The 18,708-nt window shown below is 31.1% G+C and overlaps 1 protein-coding gene and 1 pseudogene across 1 annotated transcript; both read right to left on the bottom strand.

The window, feature by feature from the left end:
- The window catches only part of LOC123920488, a 42,120-nt pseudogene that overhangs the window by 1,687 nt on the left and 21,725 nt on the right, over positions 1–18,708 (bottom strand).
- LOC123920529 lies at positions 5,492–9,563 on the bottom strand. The gene is made up of 14 exons (XM_045972796.1): positions 9,335–9,563; positions 8,554–8,739; positions 8,329–8,427; positions 8,069–8,227; positions 7,864–7,959; positions 7,598–7,747; positions 7,378–7,473; positions 7,128–7,271; positions 6,923–7,018; positions 6,658–6,813; positions 6,448–6,543; positions 6,182–6,337; positions 5,962–6,057; positions 5,492–5,855 (listed from the first exon to the last, which is right to left on the bottom strand). The coding sequence occupies exons 2-14, from the start codon at positions 8,722–8,724 to the stop codon at positions 5,817–5,819; spliced, it is 1,554 nt and encodes a 517-aa protein (XP_045828752.1). The 5' UTR covers positions 8,725–8,739; positions 9,335–9,563; the 3' UTR covers positions 5,492–5,816.

Below are 18,708 nucleotides of genomic sequence, written 5' to 3'. Positions count from 1 at the left end.
TCGGAAATGGGCTCAACACCCATTGCGTTAGAATTTGAATGATTATCACGCGTTGTAACAAAATCTTCCACATGATCCTCGATCAACTGAAGACAAATTAAAGGTTCATGTACATCACTAGATATCTTAGAAAACCGATAATGTAATATTGAGAGATTAAAATTAGGCTTCTTACTTACTTACTGTAGATGATTCAATATTGACAATGTCATGCAGATTTAGTTGAAATATAACTTCAACGCCTGCCTTACTTCCATCGGATTCATGTAAAGGACCAATCTGAATATAAGTCAATGTCCATGTGTGTTAACTTGGTCAAAATCAGTGGGAACCACCATTTTGCAAAATGTTTTGAAGTTAGAGCAAAAGTGCAATTATAAAAGTTAGGGGAACAAAAATCGCAAATTTGTGAAAGTTATGCTCTAAAAGTGCAATTTAGTTAAAAATTATTTATTTAAAAAATTTCATACATTTTAATAAAAATTACTACTCACCGACTATATAAGATTATCAATTACTACATTTTAAGAAAAGCAGTCTTCAAGAAATGTCTTGGGTCTACTCATTAGCATTTCTCAATTAGATAGTAGTTACAACTCACCGACTATATAAGATTATCAATTAAGTATATAATTTTATGAATATTTCAAAAAGAAAATCCGATGCTATTAAAATCTACTAAGTTTCTCAAAGATGTGACCAATCCATTTGTTGTAAAACTAATAAAATGCACATTCCCTCCTCACAATCATCGCCATGACCATGTTTCCAACTACATTTTGGCCTCAACTTCCTCCTCTCCCTTGCCCTTCTACAGGAGAATTTCCTTCTAGTGTGACATCCGAACATACCACCGAATATATCCATGTGAGGAATCTGAATGTCTTATGCATGTGCAGGTCATTTCTTGTTGAGAACTAAATATTTCTTCAGATACTATATGCACATAATAATGCCTTTACATTACACACCTTGACATGAATAATACTCCTATATAATCTTGAGATTTAATTAAATATTCAATAAAGTTTTAACTGCATCAACTTCTTTATCTTCCTTAAATCCCCTTTTTATCATTCCTTGAATAATCCTAACATAAAACCCAAATTTCTTCAATCTCTCAATTTCCTCTTCACACCACCCTCCCAACACACCTCCACATACAATTTTATGTCTGCAACTAATGAAATGGAGGAAAGTGTTTTTGTTTCTAGTCTAAAACATTAATGGGACATGGTGGTTATGACTGTTTAATGGATGAAAAATTATTACTATATTTCCAATCTGAGTCTTTAGCTAATCAATTCAAAGTTGATGGTTTCAATAACCCGGAGTATGCAGCTGTTTCAGAATGCAACAATGATTCAAAAACTATAACAACCAAGAAAAAAAGAACACTGAAGATTTATTGATTATTGATTATTGATTATAGAAATATTTTGAATTTCTACAACATTTATTTGATTCTAGTAATGTCCTCTTATTGTATGTGTGATATGCAGGGGCGTCTCCGAGTTTTAGGAGACTCTGTGCAAAATATAAAAGTGACCCCATATAATTTTTTTAAAAAAAAATTGTCGATTTAAATTGCAAATCATTCTTGTAAACATATAAATTATCAATATTAAATCAATTGCATTAAATTAAATGGAACAAGAAATATAAAATAATTATCTTTGTATATAACGTCACAAAAAGGAACATCCTAATCTAAGATTAAATTGTATGAAAAGATTAAAATGGACTAGAAATATATTTACGAGTATAGATAACTAATCTATTGATACTCATATGATATTTTAAGAACATTAACAATATATAACTATTATTTTAGGGTCTAAAAATTAATCTAGTAATATACATCTGATATTTTATAGGTATAGATAATATATAAGTAATATTATAGGACCTCAAAATTTTGAATTGAGACCCTCAAAATTTTGAGGTCCGATGCCTAGGGTTGGGAACAGGCCAGGCCAGGCCAGGCCTTGACAGGCCTGAGCCTGGCCTACGATTTTTTTTCAGGCCTGAGCCTGGCCTGTGGCCTATCAAATGTTATTTTTTTTGGCCTGGCCTAAGCCTTTTAAAAGTCTGGCCTGGCCTTGTAGCCTGTTTAAAAGCCTGTGTTACATTAAAACTTCTCTATATAATTTTTTTAAATAGGCTAAACAGGCCTTAAAAAGTTCACATTTAATTTTTTATAATTTCTACAACATTAAGAAAAAACTAATAATATGATTAACACAATAATTAAAAACTAATAAAATAACAAATACGATTACGAAAAGTCGCAATAATTAAAAGCTAATAATATTTATATAAATAATATTTTTTTATAAGATATAAATAATAATATTATATAAATAATAATTATTATAAACAGGCCGGCCTATCAGGCTTCGTCGGCCTTTTTAGAAGTCTAAGCCTGGCCTATTTATGTAAACAGGCCGTTTTCAAAGCCTAAGCCTGGTATTTTTAATAACCAGGCCAGGCCAGGCCAGGCTTATACAGGCCAGGGCGAAGGCCCCTGTAGGCCGCCTGGCCTATTCCCAACCCTACTCGCACACCTCGCACATGTGTGCAAGACGGCTCCGGTGATATGTAACTTACATGCTTAACATAAATAAATGAATCTGGTAAACATGGTTGCATTGATTTAGAATTCAATTATGTAAGATTATTTTAATACCATGGATACTATATATGGCTTTGGCTAATATGAACTAGTAGATTATGTTTTTCATGATGCACAAGGTATAAAGATATAATTATAACCAATACGAATTATATTGATAGTTTATATGTTTTTCATGATGCACAAGGTATAATGATATAATTATAACAAAAAATTCTTCATCATTTGGTATTCAGAACAAGGTTCGTATAGGATCATTTCTTAGCACAAATTTCAATTTTATTTTTTTCATAGTGTTGTTTGAATTAGAAAAAAAAAACTCAAAAAAAAATCGAAAAAAAAAATACAAAATAAAAAGATTATGATTATATGAAGCTTGTGATTCTTCAAAGTTATGCCGAGTGGAGAGTTACTCATGGTGAAAAGAATGTTGGGGAACTTAGTCAAAGAGGAAGACACTACTCAAAGAGAAAACCTTTTCCACACAAGATGTCTAGTTCAAGGGAAGGTATGTTCCTTAATTATTGATAGTGGAAGTTGTACTAATGTTGCTAGTACTCGCTTAGTGTCAAAACTTGATTTGGAAACAAAATCTCACCCTAAGCCATATAATCTTCAATGGCTTAATGAAAGTGTTGAAATGATTGTTAATAAACAAGTTGAGGTTTGTTTCAAAATTGGGAAATATGAGGATGTTGTGTTGTGTGATGTAGTACCTATGGAGGCCAGTCATTTGTTGTTAGGAAGACTTTGGCAATTTGATAGGAAGGTTAGTCATGAAGGGTATTCCAACAAATATTCTTTTGTGCATCATGGCTGAAAGATTTTTCTTGTACCATTGACTCCTAGTGAGATGAGAGAAGATCAAAAGAAAATGAGAGAAAAAAATGAGCAAGAAACAAAAGAAAAAGAAAAGAATGAAAAAGAAGAAAGTCATGAGGTAGAAGCGGAGGAGAAGGGAAAGAAAGAAAAAATTGAGGTCAATGAAAGGGAGAAAACTGTTAAGATATGGCCTACTACTACAATAATACATTCTTTTAAATTGGTTGTGTGGTTATGTGTTGGGATTCTTCTAATCATATTGATTTCTCTAACATTTCTCGTTTATGTCATGAAGGGAACAAAGTAAATGAAGAAGAATTTTCTCAACGAGTGGAAAGAAATTATGATTTTTTGAAATATGATTATATCCATGAAACACAGAGAAAATAAAAGCACACAAATTTTTTAAATGCAAATGAAAAGTTTTCTAAAGTGGAAGTGGTTATATGTCATGGATTTTTCAGATTTATTTTTGACCCAGGAGGTATTCAAGCTACAAATTCGAGGTCAAATTCTCTTAAAGAGGAAGGGAATGATGTGATCCTAAAATTCTATCCCTTAACAAGAAGAATTATTTTGGTCATGGAATAAAAGGAACCAATTAATTTTGGTTGAAATTGTGATTTTTGTAGTTTTATATGTTTGTTTTAATTTTCGTGCAAATAAGGTGTTGAAGCAAAGGAATTACAAAAGTGATCATGAGCATCCAAAAGGAGAGAGAAAATTGCGCTGCCTATCATCAAAGGAAATAAAATTCATTTATTCAGTTATTTTTAATGAGGAATTAAAAGTGTAATCTTCCATGCATCATGATAGCCACCTTTCATTCCTTATGTAGCCATTTCATGCATTTATTCAGCATTAGGCAATTATGTTAGTTTATTGGCTGAATTAATGATAATTTTTATGACTTTTTCATGACCTTATCTTGTAATCACGTGGTATCCTATTCCTTTTTATAAGTAGAATTTGGATTAAACACTTTGTGTGTTTTTTTGAGCTTTGCTCATTGGTTATGGATTGAACCATCTATCTATCTTATCAAGAAACTACGTTTCTTGTGGCGATCTTCACTTGGTTAATCACTATTCTTGGATTAGAATTGTGATTGCCTTAATTTCTGTCTATTTCCATGCATTCTCTTTATTTTTATTTAATTACCAAAAATGTTCTTCATCATATTATATCATAAAAAAATAACAGTTCTCAGCGATTCGAACTCAAGTTTTCACAAATAATTTTTCTTAAAGGAACTCATTAACCGATTAAACTCAATTACTTATTTATTTATATAATTAAATCTATTCATAAGAAAAATCTAAGATATTCAATCATGTATAGAGATATATATATCCACTAAATTGAATACAAATAAAAGAATGATAACTCTGCGCTAACTAAATAATTGAATCAAAGACAGTAAAACTTTTTTTTATAAGAAGCAAATCGGTTAACCACTGGCAGTAGAGATGTCACTAGGCGCCGAAGATCATTGTAACGGGTAAATGGATTTTATGGACGAACCGAAAAATCCAATTCTCAGAACATCTCCAATAAGGGTAACTAATGATACGGTACCTTAATTTTTTTATTATTGAAGTTCCATGACGTGGCACAGAGGGTATCAAAATTGAAGATATCAGAACCTAAAATAAGATAATGTATCATCAATTTAATGTTATTATTTTTTACTTTGGTATATAAATCCAATTTAATAGCTTTCATATATGTCAAAATATTACCATTTGTCATTAATGTATGATACTCAAAAAGTGGTATCACCATTGGAGTAAAATATGTATGAGTTAAAAAAAGCCACTTGGTTTGGTCTAGTGGTGAGGGGTTTGGGTAGTATGTTATAGGTCATGGGTTCGATTCCCACTCATTGTAAACAAAAAAAAAATATGTATGAGTTGGATAAATATTACATGGCATTGTAGGGACCACTTGTTAGTAATGTATAATACCCAAAGTGATATCACCATTGGAGATGCTCTCAAGAGTAAGGATTTAGAATAGAATCCGGTACAATTAAGAAAGATTATGCAAGCATAATATTAAATTGAGAGTTGTTTTTGAGAGAAGAAGATATTTGTTCATTCATTGATTGATTACTTTTCAAAGTGAGGCACAATGCCTTTAAATACAACCATAAATGATAAAAATGTAAAATGACATAAAATAAACTATTAATTAAAATAAACTATTAATTGATACTTAATTCCTGTCAGATTCATGTTAGAATCCTAATCGCTATATTACCAACAACACTTTATCAGGGTCCAGCAATGTGGAATAAATTAATCTACTCACACAATCCCTACCCTTATGAGAACGGTCTGTAGCAGCACTCATACTTCTAGAGAGATGTGCCAGAAGAACCTATGTTGGTTCTTACCTACAGGGAAAAAATAGTAGTTCTTAGCATAACCATGAAATCAATACTATTCAACTGCCCTATAAAAAACAGCAACCAGTTCTTATCACAAACCATCTATAACTACCTGTCTTAGCAGTGTATGTACTGCTGATCTATAAGCAGGCTCCCCCACAATGCCTTTCATAAGCGGTATAAAATCAGACTTGGGTATCTTACCTCTCTAGAACAAATTACACAAAAAAGTTAGTAATATGGCAACGCTTTGCACAAACTTAAATAGTTTTTAGCACAGAAATGAGGGAAAGAAAAAGAAATGATGGTGAAACTGGTTTAGGGTAACAGACCTGGTATTTGTCAGCCAAAAAGTGAAGGTCAGTGGTTTTGTCTAGGCCAATTTGGGGAGCCAAGAGACGGTACATCTGGTTAAATGTCAGCACCGGTTTACCAGAATTGATTTGAGTTTTAGGTTGTTCATTGACTGTGACATGTAGACTGCTTTTCTACAAGGAAAAAAAAAAAAAAAACAGTTCTTAGCATAACCTTGAAATCAATATTCAACTGCCTTATAGGAAACAGCAACCAGTTCTTAACATAAACCATCTATACCTACCTGTCCTAGCAGTGTTGCTGCTGCTGATTTAAAAGCTGGCTCCCCTACAATGCCTTTCATAAGCGGTATAATATTGCACTTGGGTATCTCACCTCTCTAGAACAAATGCCACAAAAAGTTAGTAATATGGCAAAGCCTTGCGCCACAAACTTAAATAGATTTTAGGTGAGGGAAAAGAAATCATGGTGCAACTGGTTTGGGGTAACAGACCTGGTACTTTTCACCTAAAAAGTAAAGGTCAATTGTTTTGTCTAGGCCAATTTGGGGAGCCAAGAGACGGAACAGCTGGTTAAATCTCACCACCGGTTTACTAGAATTGATTTGGGATCTAGGTCGTTCATTGACTGTGACTTGTAGATTGCTTTTCTACAAGGAAAAAAGAAATAACAGTTCTTAGCATTACCTTGAAATCAATATCCAACTACTTTAAAGAAAAATCATGAGCAACGCTGCATAAACCATCTACTCTAACTACCAGTTGTTCAACTTTTGCTGATGCTGATTTAAATATCTGCTCCCCCAAAATGCCTGTCATAACTGGTACAAAAGTATTCTTGGGTATTTCACATCTCTAGAACAAATGACACAAAAAAGTTAGTAATATGGCAAAGCCTTGCACCACAAACTTAGATAGTATTTAGCACTGAAGAGAGGAAAAAAGATATATTGGGGTAACATACCCTATATTTGTCAAATAAAACTTTAAGTTCAATGACTTTGTCTGGGTCAGGTATATGAGGAATCAAGAAAGGATACAGCTGGTCAAATGGCAACTCCAGGTCACTGGAATGGATCTGGGTTCTAGGCTGTTCATTTACAGCAACCTGACGATTAAAAATAGTAGTTCTTAACATAAACATGAAATCAATAATAGTCAACTGCCTTATGGAAAACAGCAACCAGTTCTTAACATAAACAATATATACCTACCTGTCCTAGCAGTGTTTCTACTGCTAATTTAAAAGCCGGCTTCCCCACAATGCCTTTCATAAGCGGTATAAGATCAGACTTGGGTATCTCACCTCTCTAGAACAAATGACACAAAAAAGTTAGTAATATGGCAACGCTTTGCACCCACAAACTTAAATAGTTTTTAGCACACAAGTGAGGAATAAAGAAATGATGGTGAAACTGGTTTAGGGTAACAGACCTTGCATTTTTCACCTAAAAAGTAAAGGTTGATGGTTTTCTCTAAGCCAATCTGGGGAGCCAAGACATTGAACAGCTGGTAAAATGTTATCCTCGGGTTACTAGAATTGATTTGGGTTCCAGGTTGTTCATTGGCTTGTAGATTGCTTTTCTAAAAGGGTGAAAAAGAAAGAAAAAAACAGTTCTTAGCATAACCATGAAATCAATATCCAAGTGCTTTATAAAAAAATCATAAGCAACGCTGCATAAACCATCTACTCTAACTACCAGTTGTTTCACTTTTGCTGTTGCTGATTTAAATATCTGCTCCCCCAAAATGCCTGTCATAACCGGTACAAAAGTATCCTTGGGTATTTCACATCTCTAGAACAAATGACACAAAAAAGTTAGTAATATGGCAAAACCTTGCACCACAAACTTAGATAGTATTTAGCACTGAAGAGAGGAAAAAAGATATATTGGGGCAACATACGCTATATTTGTCAAATAAAATTTTAAGTTCAATGACTTTGACTGGGTCAGGTATATGGGGAATCAAGAAAGGATACAACTCGTCAAATGGCAACTCCAGGTCACTGGAATCGATCTGGGTTCTAGGTTGTTCATTGACTGGGATCTGCCGATTTATTTTCTACAAGGGGAAAAAACATAGTTTTAACATAGACATGAAATGAATATTCAACTGCCTTATAGAAAAATCATCAGCAACACTGCATAAACCATCTACTCTACCTGTTGTTCATGCATTTGCATTGTTGCTGAATAAACCAGCTGCATCCCCACAATGTCTCTCATAAGCGGGAAAAAACTAGTCTTGGGTATTTCTTCTCTCTAGAACAAATGACAAAAAAACAGTTAGTAATATCACAAAGCCTTGCCACCACAAACTTAAATAATTTTTAACACAGAAGAGATGGAAAAAGAAATGATGGTAAAACTGGTTTGGGGGTAAGAGACCTTATATTTGTCGAACAAAGCTTGAATTTCATCGGCTTTGTCTTGGTCAATATGGGGAAACAAGAAAGGGAACATCCGGTCATATGGCACCACAGGTATAGCAGGAAATCTTTCATTGACTGTGTCTGTGATTTGTAGATTACTCATCTGCTGCTCTGTAGATGGGTCCATAGTCTTTGAAACCAACTGCAATAGTAGATAAATGGAAGCATCTAAAGTTAAATGGTGCCATCAACATATGCATTTGGTTATAGGCATGAATTGATTTCAGGATCATTTGTTCCAAGTCTAAAACCTATGAATCACATAGGCTGACACGCCAAGGTCATGGACACATCGATACCGATAATAGTTTGAAAAAACAACATGATTAAATGTAATCATAAGTGTCGGTGTTGTGTCGGACACTGACGCATGTCGGACACCAGGAAACGCCTAATCCAAAGTGTGTATGTGCTTCATAGTCTAAAACATTTAGAATCCAAATAATTTCATAGCAAAGATCACAAATAATCCGTTAAACATGGTGTGAGAATATTTAAGCTTTTCTTCCGTACTTGTTCAAAAAAAAAAGCTTTTCTTCCGTAACACTTAGGGTTAGGGTAAAACGAAAAACACACCCAAAATGAAATCAATAGTCAAAATCAAAATACAATAATAAACATGAGCATTGAAAAACAATAAACCTAGAACAAAAACATAAAATTGATATCAAATCCAGGAAAGAAAAAAAAATTGAAGGCATGAAAACATATAGGAAGGTAAGAACGAAGTCACTCACATAAATTTGATAAGCCGAACGCGATACAAATTGGATCTTCCAATTTCAAACAAATTGAGACTTAAGTAGGGTTGGGGTTTTTCTTTTCTTCCGAATCTTTCTTGCGTTTCAGATAAATAAATAAATACTACATGCAACAAATTGAGACTTTTTTTTTTTTAATCAGATCAGATGCACCAAAAATATAATTTATATCTATATCTATACATAATCTATACCAATATCCTTCAAAAAAAAATAATAATAATCTATACTAATAATAAAGGGAAAATTTGATTTTTTTTTCTTTCACTACCAGTTTAATCTAGTTTAGAAGGGTTAATTCTAGCATCAATGATTTCAGCCCCCTCCCGATAAAGGAGAACCTGAATTGGTTTTGGTGCAACCTATTTCACTTTCCAAAAATACCCTTTAATGCTACCGGTTAATTCAAAAAAAATATATATATATAAAAAGGTAACCGCAAGATAATTGCGTGAACTTAGTCAATTGAGTTCGGATATTCCCGTTACACATTTTTTCACATGAATTTGGATTGTATTTTCAAATAAGTGATTCACACAATCCTCACTCAATGGTTTCTTTTTCTTGACAAATATTGCAATTTTATTTATTTATGTACAAAATGTAACTTTCTGGGGTTTTGATGGAAAAGGCGATGAAGAGAAAATTATGGGTACTTGCATGTGAAGTCTCAATACTCCAAAAATGACAAAGTATCATGTCTGATATGTACTTGATACCGATACTCATCCGATACTTTCCGATACATGTATCAGATAAGTATCGGCAATTAATATTATTTTTAAAATAAAATATAACCAATATTTGTCGGATACTTCTCTGATACGCGTATCGATCGAAAAAGTATTGAGCAATTAATGCGCTTTGGTGATAGAAACGTAGGAGAGGAGACGATACAATTCGTATTTTCTCTTAAGTATTGAATGTTAGAGTATGATGTTATCAACTATGTCTTTATTAGTTTTTCTCTGTCATGACTTGAACTCTGAACCTCCAACTTCTTAACCCTTAGCTCAACTAGCTTAAGGCAGTACTTAAGTTAATATATGTAATTGTCACTAGAGGTGGGAACAGGCCAGGCCGGCCTACATGGCCTTAAGGCCTAGCCTACATAGGCTCAGGCCAGGCCAGCCTATTTCTTTAAATAGAGCAGGCCAATGCTTTTTTATAAGCCTATTTAACTAAAAAGGTCAGGCCGCATGCCATTAAAAAAGCCTTTGAGGCCTACTAGGCCGGCCTATTTAAGTTAACATGAATAATATTTTTATTACGATTATTATTTATATATTAAAATTTACACTTTGATTAAATTATAAATCTATTAACTTTTTAAGTAATTTAAGTTTATTAATCTACATTAGTTTTTAACATATATAAATGTATTATTATAAACTAGAATTGAAATATGATGACATATATAGTCAAATTCTCTAAAATATCAAATGGAACATTATTTTATTAGTTCATAAGTATATTTCAAAATAAATATAATTATTTATTTAAATATGTTCATATGAAATAAACTTTTAAACAGGCTAACAGGCCACATCAGATTTTCAAAAGGCCAGGCTCAGGCCTAGAATTTAAGCCTATGATAGGCCACAGGCCAGGCTCAGACCTTCGATTTTTTGACAGGCCAGGCTCAGGCTTGGCAAAGCCTAGCTCGGCCTAGCCTATTCCCACCTCTAATTGTCACTTGTTTTCTTATTTTGAGTAATTTGAATGTTAATTTTTATCATTATCAATTTTAGTTATGTTTATATATTATGCGTTTATATATTTAATTTTAAATTTAATTTTTAAATAACGTATCTCGGATGTATCGAATCGGAAATTTTGAAAATTTTCCCGTATCGCCGAATCGGTGTCGTATCGTATCGGTATCGTGTCACGTATCAGGGCTTCATAGGCACTTGTATTAGAAGAAATGGTCAAGCAGTTGAATGATGAAGAGAGTTTCGATGAGGAAAGGGTGTTGGAGAAGGAGGTACCACGAGTAACTGATAGACACCTTCTTCTGGCGGTCAATGGAGTGCGGTTGCAAATTATTCCGCGGCCGTTTATCGCAAGAATCTGGAAGCAGGTGATGGCACCACACAACGACCCCATTTCTCACTCTCACTGACCCGTCTTCTTACTCTCTTATATTTGTTTCTCTTTTTTTTTAATTATTTTTTAACATTTTTTTCTTAATTAGAGATTAATTTTCAAAGTAGAGTATATATCTTTTATCTTTTCTTTTACTAGTAAAAGGAAGGTTGAATTGCTCATAGGCCTTCATTGTGATGATGTGGCACTCTAAGAAAATGTTTTCAATCTTTGTTAAAATCTTAATATTATCTCTTTTAATTTATTAAATTAAATCTAAAAAAAATTAAATTAGCATCATCATAATTGTATGAGTAACCAAAAAGATCATCATAATTGTATGCATCCTTTTACATTCCTCCAAATATAACTTATAAAATGAGAAAGTTTACTGACTAATAGGTTCACTCTCACTTTTTATAACCACCACCCCACATTCTTTTTCTACTCATTTCTAAATCTTAATATTTGACATTTTCACTCAATATTCATTTGTATTAATGTTTAGTTTTTGTTCTTCATTTGTAGGTTGAAAGAAATAATTTTTCACTACAAATAGAATGTTAATGGATGAAAAGGCCGATATTCTCAATTACTCTTATCAAATTATATTGTTCATTTAAAAGTTATCTTTAAAATATTTTTTTATCATAACAATGATTGTAGGTATACAATCTTATTTTTCTCATTTATTTATTGATATTGGTTGTTCATTTGTTATCGAGAACATAGAAACGTTATATTATTTTAGTCTACTTACTCCAGATCCATGTGATAGAACCAGAGGAAGAAAAAGGTATTTACTAATTTATAGATTTTTTGTTTGAGTCATCATTTACTTTCTCCAATATAACTCTTGGGTACGTATTCTTCAACTTTTAATGTCTTATGTTCTTTTCTTACTTTTCATGTATGCCTTCACTAATTTATTGATTTCTATGGCAGAATATTGACTAAAGTATCTATTGATTTTCATGCATCCTTACGAGAAATTTGTAAAACAAATGGTCACTCATATAAGAATATTTTATCATCTATTGTATATTCAGTTTCACCATTTTATTATTTATCCATTTTGTATTTCATATTCTTCATATATGTTAATCCATAATTTTTATGGTTGGATATCTATTATATTGATCGGCCAAATTATATCTTGAAAATTGATATAACATCTTTTACTATTAAAAGGAAGTTTGAATTGCTCTTAGGTCTTCTTTGTGATGATATGACACCTCTAAGAGAATTTCTTACAAAAGAATATATCAATAATAAAAAATGAAAAATTTAATTAAAAGTGACCAACTAATATTGTAAGACCTACAAACTTATATCTCGTTTATGGTTTAGAGAGAGACATAACTGATACTATGACTATTAAATTCTCATGATTGTTGAAATTCTAAAATGAAATTCTCACAAGAAGATATATCAACAAACAATTATGTATTCTTATATTATTTGTCTCAGCTTTCTACTAAATTTGGACTTATAATGATAAATGATAGTATATAATGTAATTGAGAAAAAATTGAATTGTGCCATATTGACATTTTTGCGTCCAACTTTACTAAAAAATTCTTTGATAAACAAAAAAAAAAAAATCTTCCTTAGAAAAAAAATTAATAATATGTAATTTTACTAAAGTTATTGTATAACTATGAATATAATTTTATATTTGATATCAGACTTTTTATAAAAGAGAATTGATAAATACGAGAACAATAACATGTCTATTATTAGTCCATAGAAGAAAAAATAATTGAAATCGGTTATGAGATTTATTTTATGCTTAATTGCAAATAATTGGAAACACCAATTAATAGTGTGACTTTTGATTATATGCAAAAGAAACGGCACACTAAAACAAAAAAAAAAAAAACTCCATGTGTTATTGTGGTTTTTGCATAAAGAGTTCTAATTTCTTATGCTATAAATTAACCTTTGCATAGTTAATTTGTAAAAATATAATGCAATGATAACTAAACAATCATTAGAATTAAATCTTATGACTGTTGGAATGCTTCTCAATGTAACCATGATCCTTATATAACTAATATCTATTCATCTGTATCACATATTTTTTGTTTAGTCATGCTCTCTCATTTTTTGTATGTTTTCTATGTATAGATATTTTAGCAAATTATGTTTATATATATTCTCAACAAGTAAGTCAACCACTATATATATATATAAAGAATACATGAGTTTTGGGGTAGAATTTTCATAATACCTACATTACCCTTGCTTTTTTTTAGTAGCAACAAAAATCTTTTATTAACAAACTCACCATAACATAAGGCGTATCTTTTTTTTGGGTACATAAGTTAGACACAGGCAGGCGCGGAACGCGGCTGCCTGGCCCGCTAGTATTCTATAATTGAAACTTATTTCAATCTTTCTCACGAGCAATATTGTTAGCAAATCGCCTCTAACTCTTTTTGAAAATAATAAGAAATACACCGTAGTAAAAAAGCAAAGCAACTTACGACTGCTCCACTACGATTCATAAAAAGAAAATATGATGCATCTCTTCAAACTTATGAGATATATTAGTTTTTCCTTTTATTTATTATTTTATACGAACACACTTAAATTTTTAATTTTATTTTATACGATTACACTATTAGAATAAAATATGATACATCTCTTCAAACTTATGATATATTATAAGAGACTCGCTAAAAATTATATTCATTGTGTCCTTAATCTACAATATAAAATCTCATTTTCCTAAACAACTTTCTTATTTTTAATATAACAGAATTACAACTAAATCATGTTACTATGATTTAAATATATATGTAATTATACTTATCATAATTATTATTTTTCATTTGTAATAATATATTTTAAGTATGTTCTAATCAAACCTGCATGCATTCATTTTCAATTTCTTTGGTAGTTAAAATAAACTCCGCCAAGTGAAAGTTTGACGTAAAATTTTAAAAGAAGTCAATATATCAGCACAAGAATTTTATTTTCATAAAATATAAGAAAACATAAATTGGATGGAAGATAATAAGTCGTTTTGCTATTTTATACATAATTTCATGGAATATAAGCAAAAGATGAAAAAGACAAAACTACTATATATATATATAAAGCACATTCTATAAGTTGAGTTTGATTTTTTCTTTCTTATAAACAATATTTTTAGCAAAGATGACTGCTGCTATAATTCTTATTGAAAAGAATAAAAAATATACCAAAATAAAAAAACAAAACAACTTGCGAGTGCACTAATGAGACCCATAAAAAAATTAAATTAAAATTACACAATTAAGATACAATATAATACATCTTTTCACACTTATAAATAATATAAGAGATCATTTTTTTACGGAATATTATAAGAGATCGTTAAAACTATATTAATTGTCTTTAAAATATATTTTTGTGCAAAAATATATATAAAAATAAAAAATCAATTATATAAACCAATACAAAATTTCATATTTCTAAATAACCCTCTTATTTTTAATATAAATTAATATTAAACCTATCTATTTAACTATATTTTAAAATATTATCAATCATTTAATTATATATAATGATACTTATCATAATTATTATTTTTCATTTATGAAAATATTTTAAATGTGTATTTTAATCGAGCCCATGATTAAATTTTGGGTTGATATATTTTCCTGAAAATTGAGACTAATAAAATCGGGATAAAATTTCACCAAGTGAATAATTGATAAGAAACTTCAAGAGAACGAGAGGGAGGTAAGTAGATAAGTTATTTGACATCTTAAATTGTATAGAAGGGAGTAAACAGTAACGTTGCTATTTGATAGGTAATTTTCAGAACACGAGATCACATGATAAAAAATGTCAAAACCACCATACTTCTTGGTTCAACATTACTCATGAGCAATATTTTCACCAAGTATAGGTATGTATGACCTCCAACTCTTATTGAAACTCTTATTGAAAATAAATAAATAAGGGATACATTAAAAATAAAAAAGCAAAGTGATTTGTGACTAAAATTGCAACTCATATAATGAAAATTAAGATTTTATACGATGACACAATTAAAATAAAATATGATACATCATTTCAATAAAAATTATTTTAATTCTGAAAAACTTTTTTTGTTTTTACACATATATAATATTGAATATAACCATTTCGTAAAAAATGTTTAACAATGTATTTTAATCGAATGTGTGATTATACTTATCACAATTATTATTTTTAATTTATAAAAATATTTTAATTATGTATTTTAAAATAGAAAAACAAAGGAATTAGAAATGAGCAAAAACAAAAATTAAACTAATCAGAGAAAATAGAAAAAAAAATTCACAGCATTTATACATCACTCACACTCAGACACAAAGCCAACCTTACCAAAAAAACACACATAAAGCAACCATGCACTCAAACTTCAAAAATCAAATGATATGTTTTTGTGATTATCTCCGTTTTAACTCTTGCTTGTTGAATGTTTTCCTTTGATGCCATATTTCTTTTAGGTTATGAATTTATGATTTTAGAACCTGAATTTGCAATTTTTTAAAAGTTCATTGGGGTCAATTCAAATTTTGTGAAACATATGAAAAAAAGTGATTTCAAGTTTCTAATTTTTTTTGAATAAAAAATTTGTTAAATTTTTATCATTTTAAAAATTCTCCAAAGCAATTGTACAAACAAAAAAAAAATTACATAAAAAAAATTTGAATTTGCTAAAAAATTACATACCTCAAAAACATTTACTCATTCAAACACACTCTAAATAAAATTGTTATTCTTCCTCTTGTCTTTTCCAATGCCCCACAACACACATTATTCCTACCAGTACATTGAGTAATTTGTGAGGAGTCTTATAAATATAGGGCAGAGAAGAGAGACGTCTGTGAGGGAGAAAGTGAGAGTGAAAGGACAGGACAGCACGTGTTAGCTAGGTGACTTGTTGGAGATTCATGGATGAGACGAAATGATAAACTATGAGCCCACTTTTGTAACTTGTTGGGTTGGGCCCTGCATGATTCTTGTGTATGTATGTGTATAAAGAGAAGTTTTGTATCTACTAACAAAACATAAAACATTAATTTCTCCCGTTTGGATTCGACTTATTTTTTAACTTATGAAAATAGTTTATACACACAAATAAAGTTTTATGTTAATTTATAAGTTTTCACTTGTTTTCTCATAAACTTATTGGTATAGCGGAAATACCATAAGGACACATACTGTTCCACATGGGCAATTTCTTTTTACATGTCCAGACATTTCATATCCCTTGTGTAATCTTGATTGTATCAGCACATCATTGACTTGATTTTCCACAAGTCAAACATGATTCTTCTATCAATTTTCTCTAGCCTAAACTTCACAGCGGAACTCCCTCCTCCTTGAATCAAACCAAAAGCTCTGATGCAAGTTTTCGGTTGTGTAGCATACATGCATATTAGTGATCAAGGTAGAAATAAACTTGATCCCAAATCTAAGAAATGCACTTTCATCGGTTATGGTGAGGATGAGTTTGGCTATCGTCTATAAATAGGAGGTGGTGGTGAAGATTGAAATTCATTCCAACATTGGGAGAAAAACATTACAACCTTGAGAGAGTTTCAAGAGAATTAGAGAGATTCTAGTTAGTGAAATTCTTGGGTGTAATTGGGTTTTGGGTAGTGAGAGATATTGAGTGTTTGTAAACCCTTTGTGTAAATTTCCCTTTTCAATAGAAAGGTCTGCAACAGCCCGGAGACATAGGCATTGAACTCCGTTATCAATCTTTGTGTTTTATTATTCCGCATTTATCGCTTTTCATTAATCTGACTTTAGGGAAATTCGGCGTAGTTTCCTAACACATGATTCATGTGTTTGGATAAAGAGAAGTTTTGTATCTACTAACAAAACATAAAAACCTAATTGTCCCGTTTGGATTCGACTTATTTTTTATCTTGTGAAAATAGTTTATGCAAATAAATAAAGTTTTATGTTAATTTATAAGTTTTCACTTATTTTCTCATAAACTACCTTGAAAAGTTTATACTAATGCATAAAACCTTATTGGTATAGCGGAAATACAATAAGGACACATACTGCTCCACTTGGACAATTTCTTTTTACATGTCCAAACATTCCATATCCCTTGTGTAATCCTAATTGTATAATCACATCATTGACTTGATTTTCCACAAGCCAAACATGATTCTTCTATCAATTTTCTCTAACCTAAACTTTACAGCGGAACTCCATCTTCCTTGAATCAAACCAAAAGCTCTGATGCAAGTTTTTGAAAAAAAAAACAGACATAGAGAAAATAAAAGAACACAACCACAACACAAGGATATAACGTGGAAATTCACGGCCCCTAGTACACCCACACTCTCAAAGCAAATACCTAACCACTACAAAAAATTCACCATTTAGGCACGGTTAAAACCGTAGCTAAAAACAGTTTTAACCGTGGCTAATATTTTTTGCCAAGTAAATATTGAAGGTGGCTTATCCTGGCGTTGCTAAATTTAGCCACGGCTTAATTAACCTTGAATGTTGAATGATTTATAAGTGAGAGGACCCATAAACCTAACACCTTAAAGTTTTGGGTTAAAGTGTGGTGTCTAACTCACTTGTGTAGTTATTCAATGCCCGCTTGAGGGGGAGATGTTGGTATTTCAAGTGTAAGTTGAGTCTCACATTGAGTGAAACAGTGAATGCTGAATGATTTATAAGTGAGAGGACTCATAAACCTAACACCTTAAGATTTTGGGTTAAAGTGTGATGTACAACTCACTTTTGTAATTATTCAAGGCCCGATGTGCCTCGGACACCTCAAGACCCAACACAAAGCAATAGGAGTACATCTCCAGTTCTATTTTCAAATTTTAAAAAGAATGAAGATAATTGGAATCTAGATGAATTGAGCCATTTAAAAAGGGGATAATGAACATTCTTATGTGTCTTGAACAATGTCATATAATAGAAGATGCTAATAAAATGATATGTTACATTGTTACGTGTTAAAAAAACAAACTAAATGATATGTCTATATAAGAGAAGTGTGTTAGTAGATTACTCTGAAGTACCTGGAAGGCAAAACGTTGTTTTCCCATCGACAATTATTCTAGTAGTTTCTCATCTCTTGTAGTTATAGAATAACTTCTCAATTCAACCAAATAACAACAGATTAATGTAAGTAGAATCCTAATTCTGAACAGGCTTCAGCCCAACCCATCAAGATAATAACAAATAGGGATAGAGCTAGAAGGAAGATCAACAGAGATCATGGTTCCCCAAGTTTT

The sequence above is a fragment of the Trifolium pratense genome, linkage group LG4, assembly GCF_020283565.1.
Source record: "Trifolium pratense cultivar HEN17-A07 linkage group LG4, ARS_RC_1.1, whole genome shotgun sequence".
Classification (NCBI taxonomy): Eukaryota; Viridiplantae; Streptophyta; class Magnoliopsida; order Fabales; family Fabaceae; genus Trifolium; species Trifolium pratense.
The sequence above is the reverse complement of the archived record's forward strand: the minus strand, read 5'-3'. Positions and strand labels throughout refer to the sequence as shown.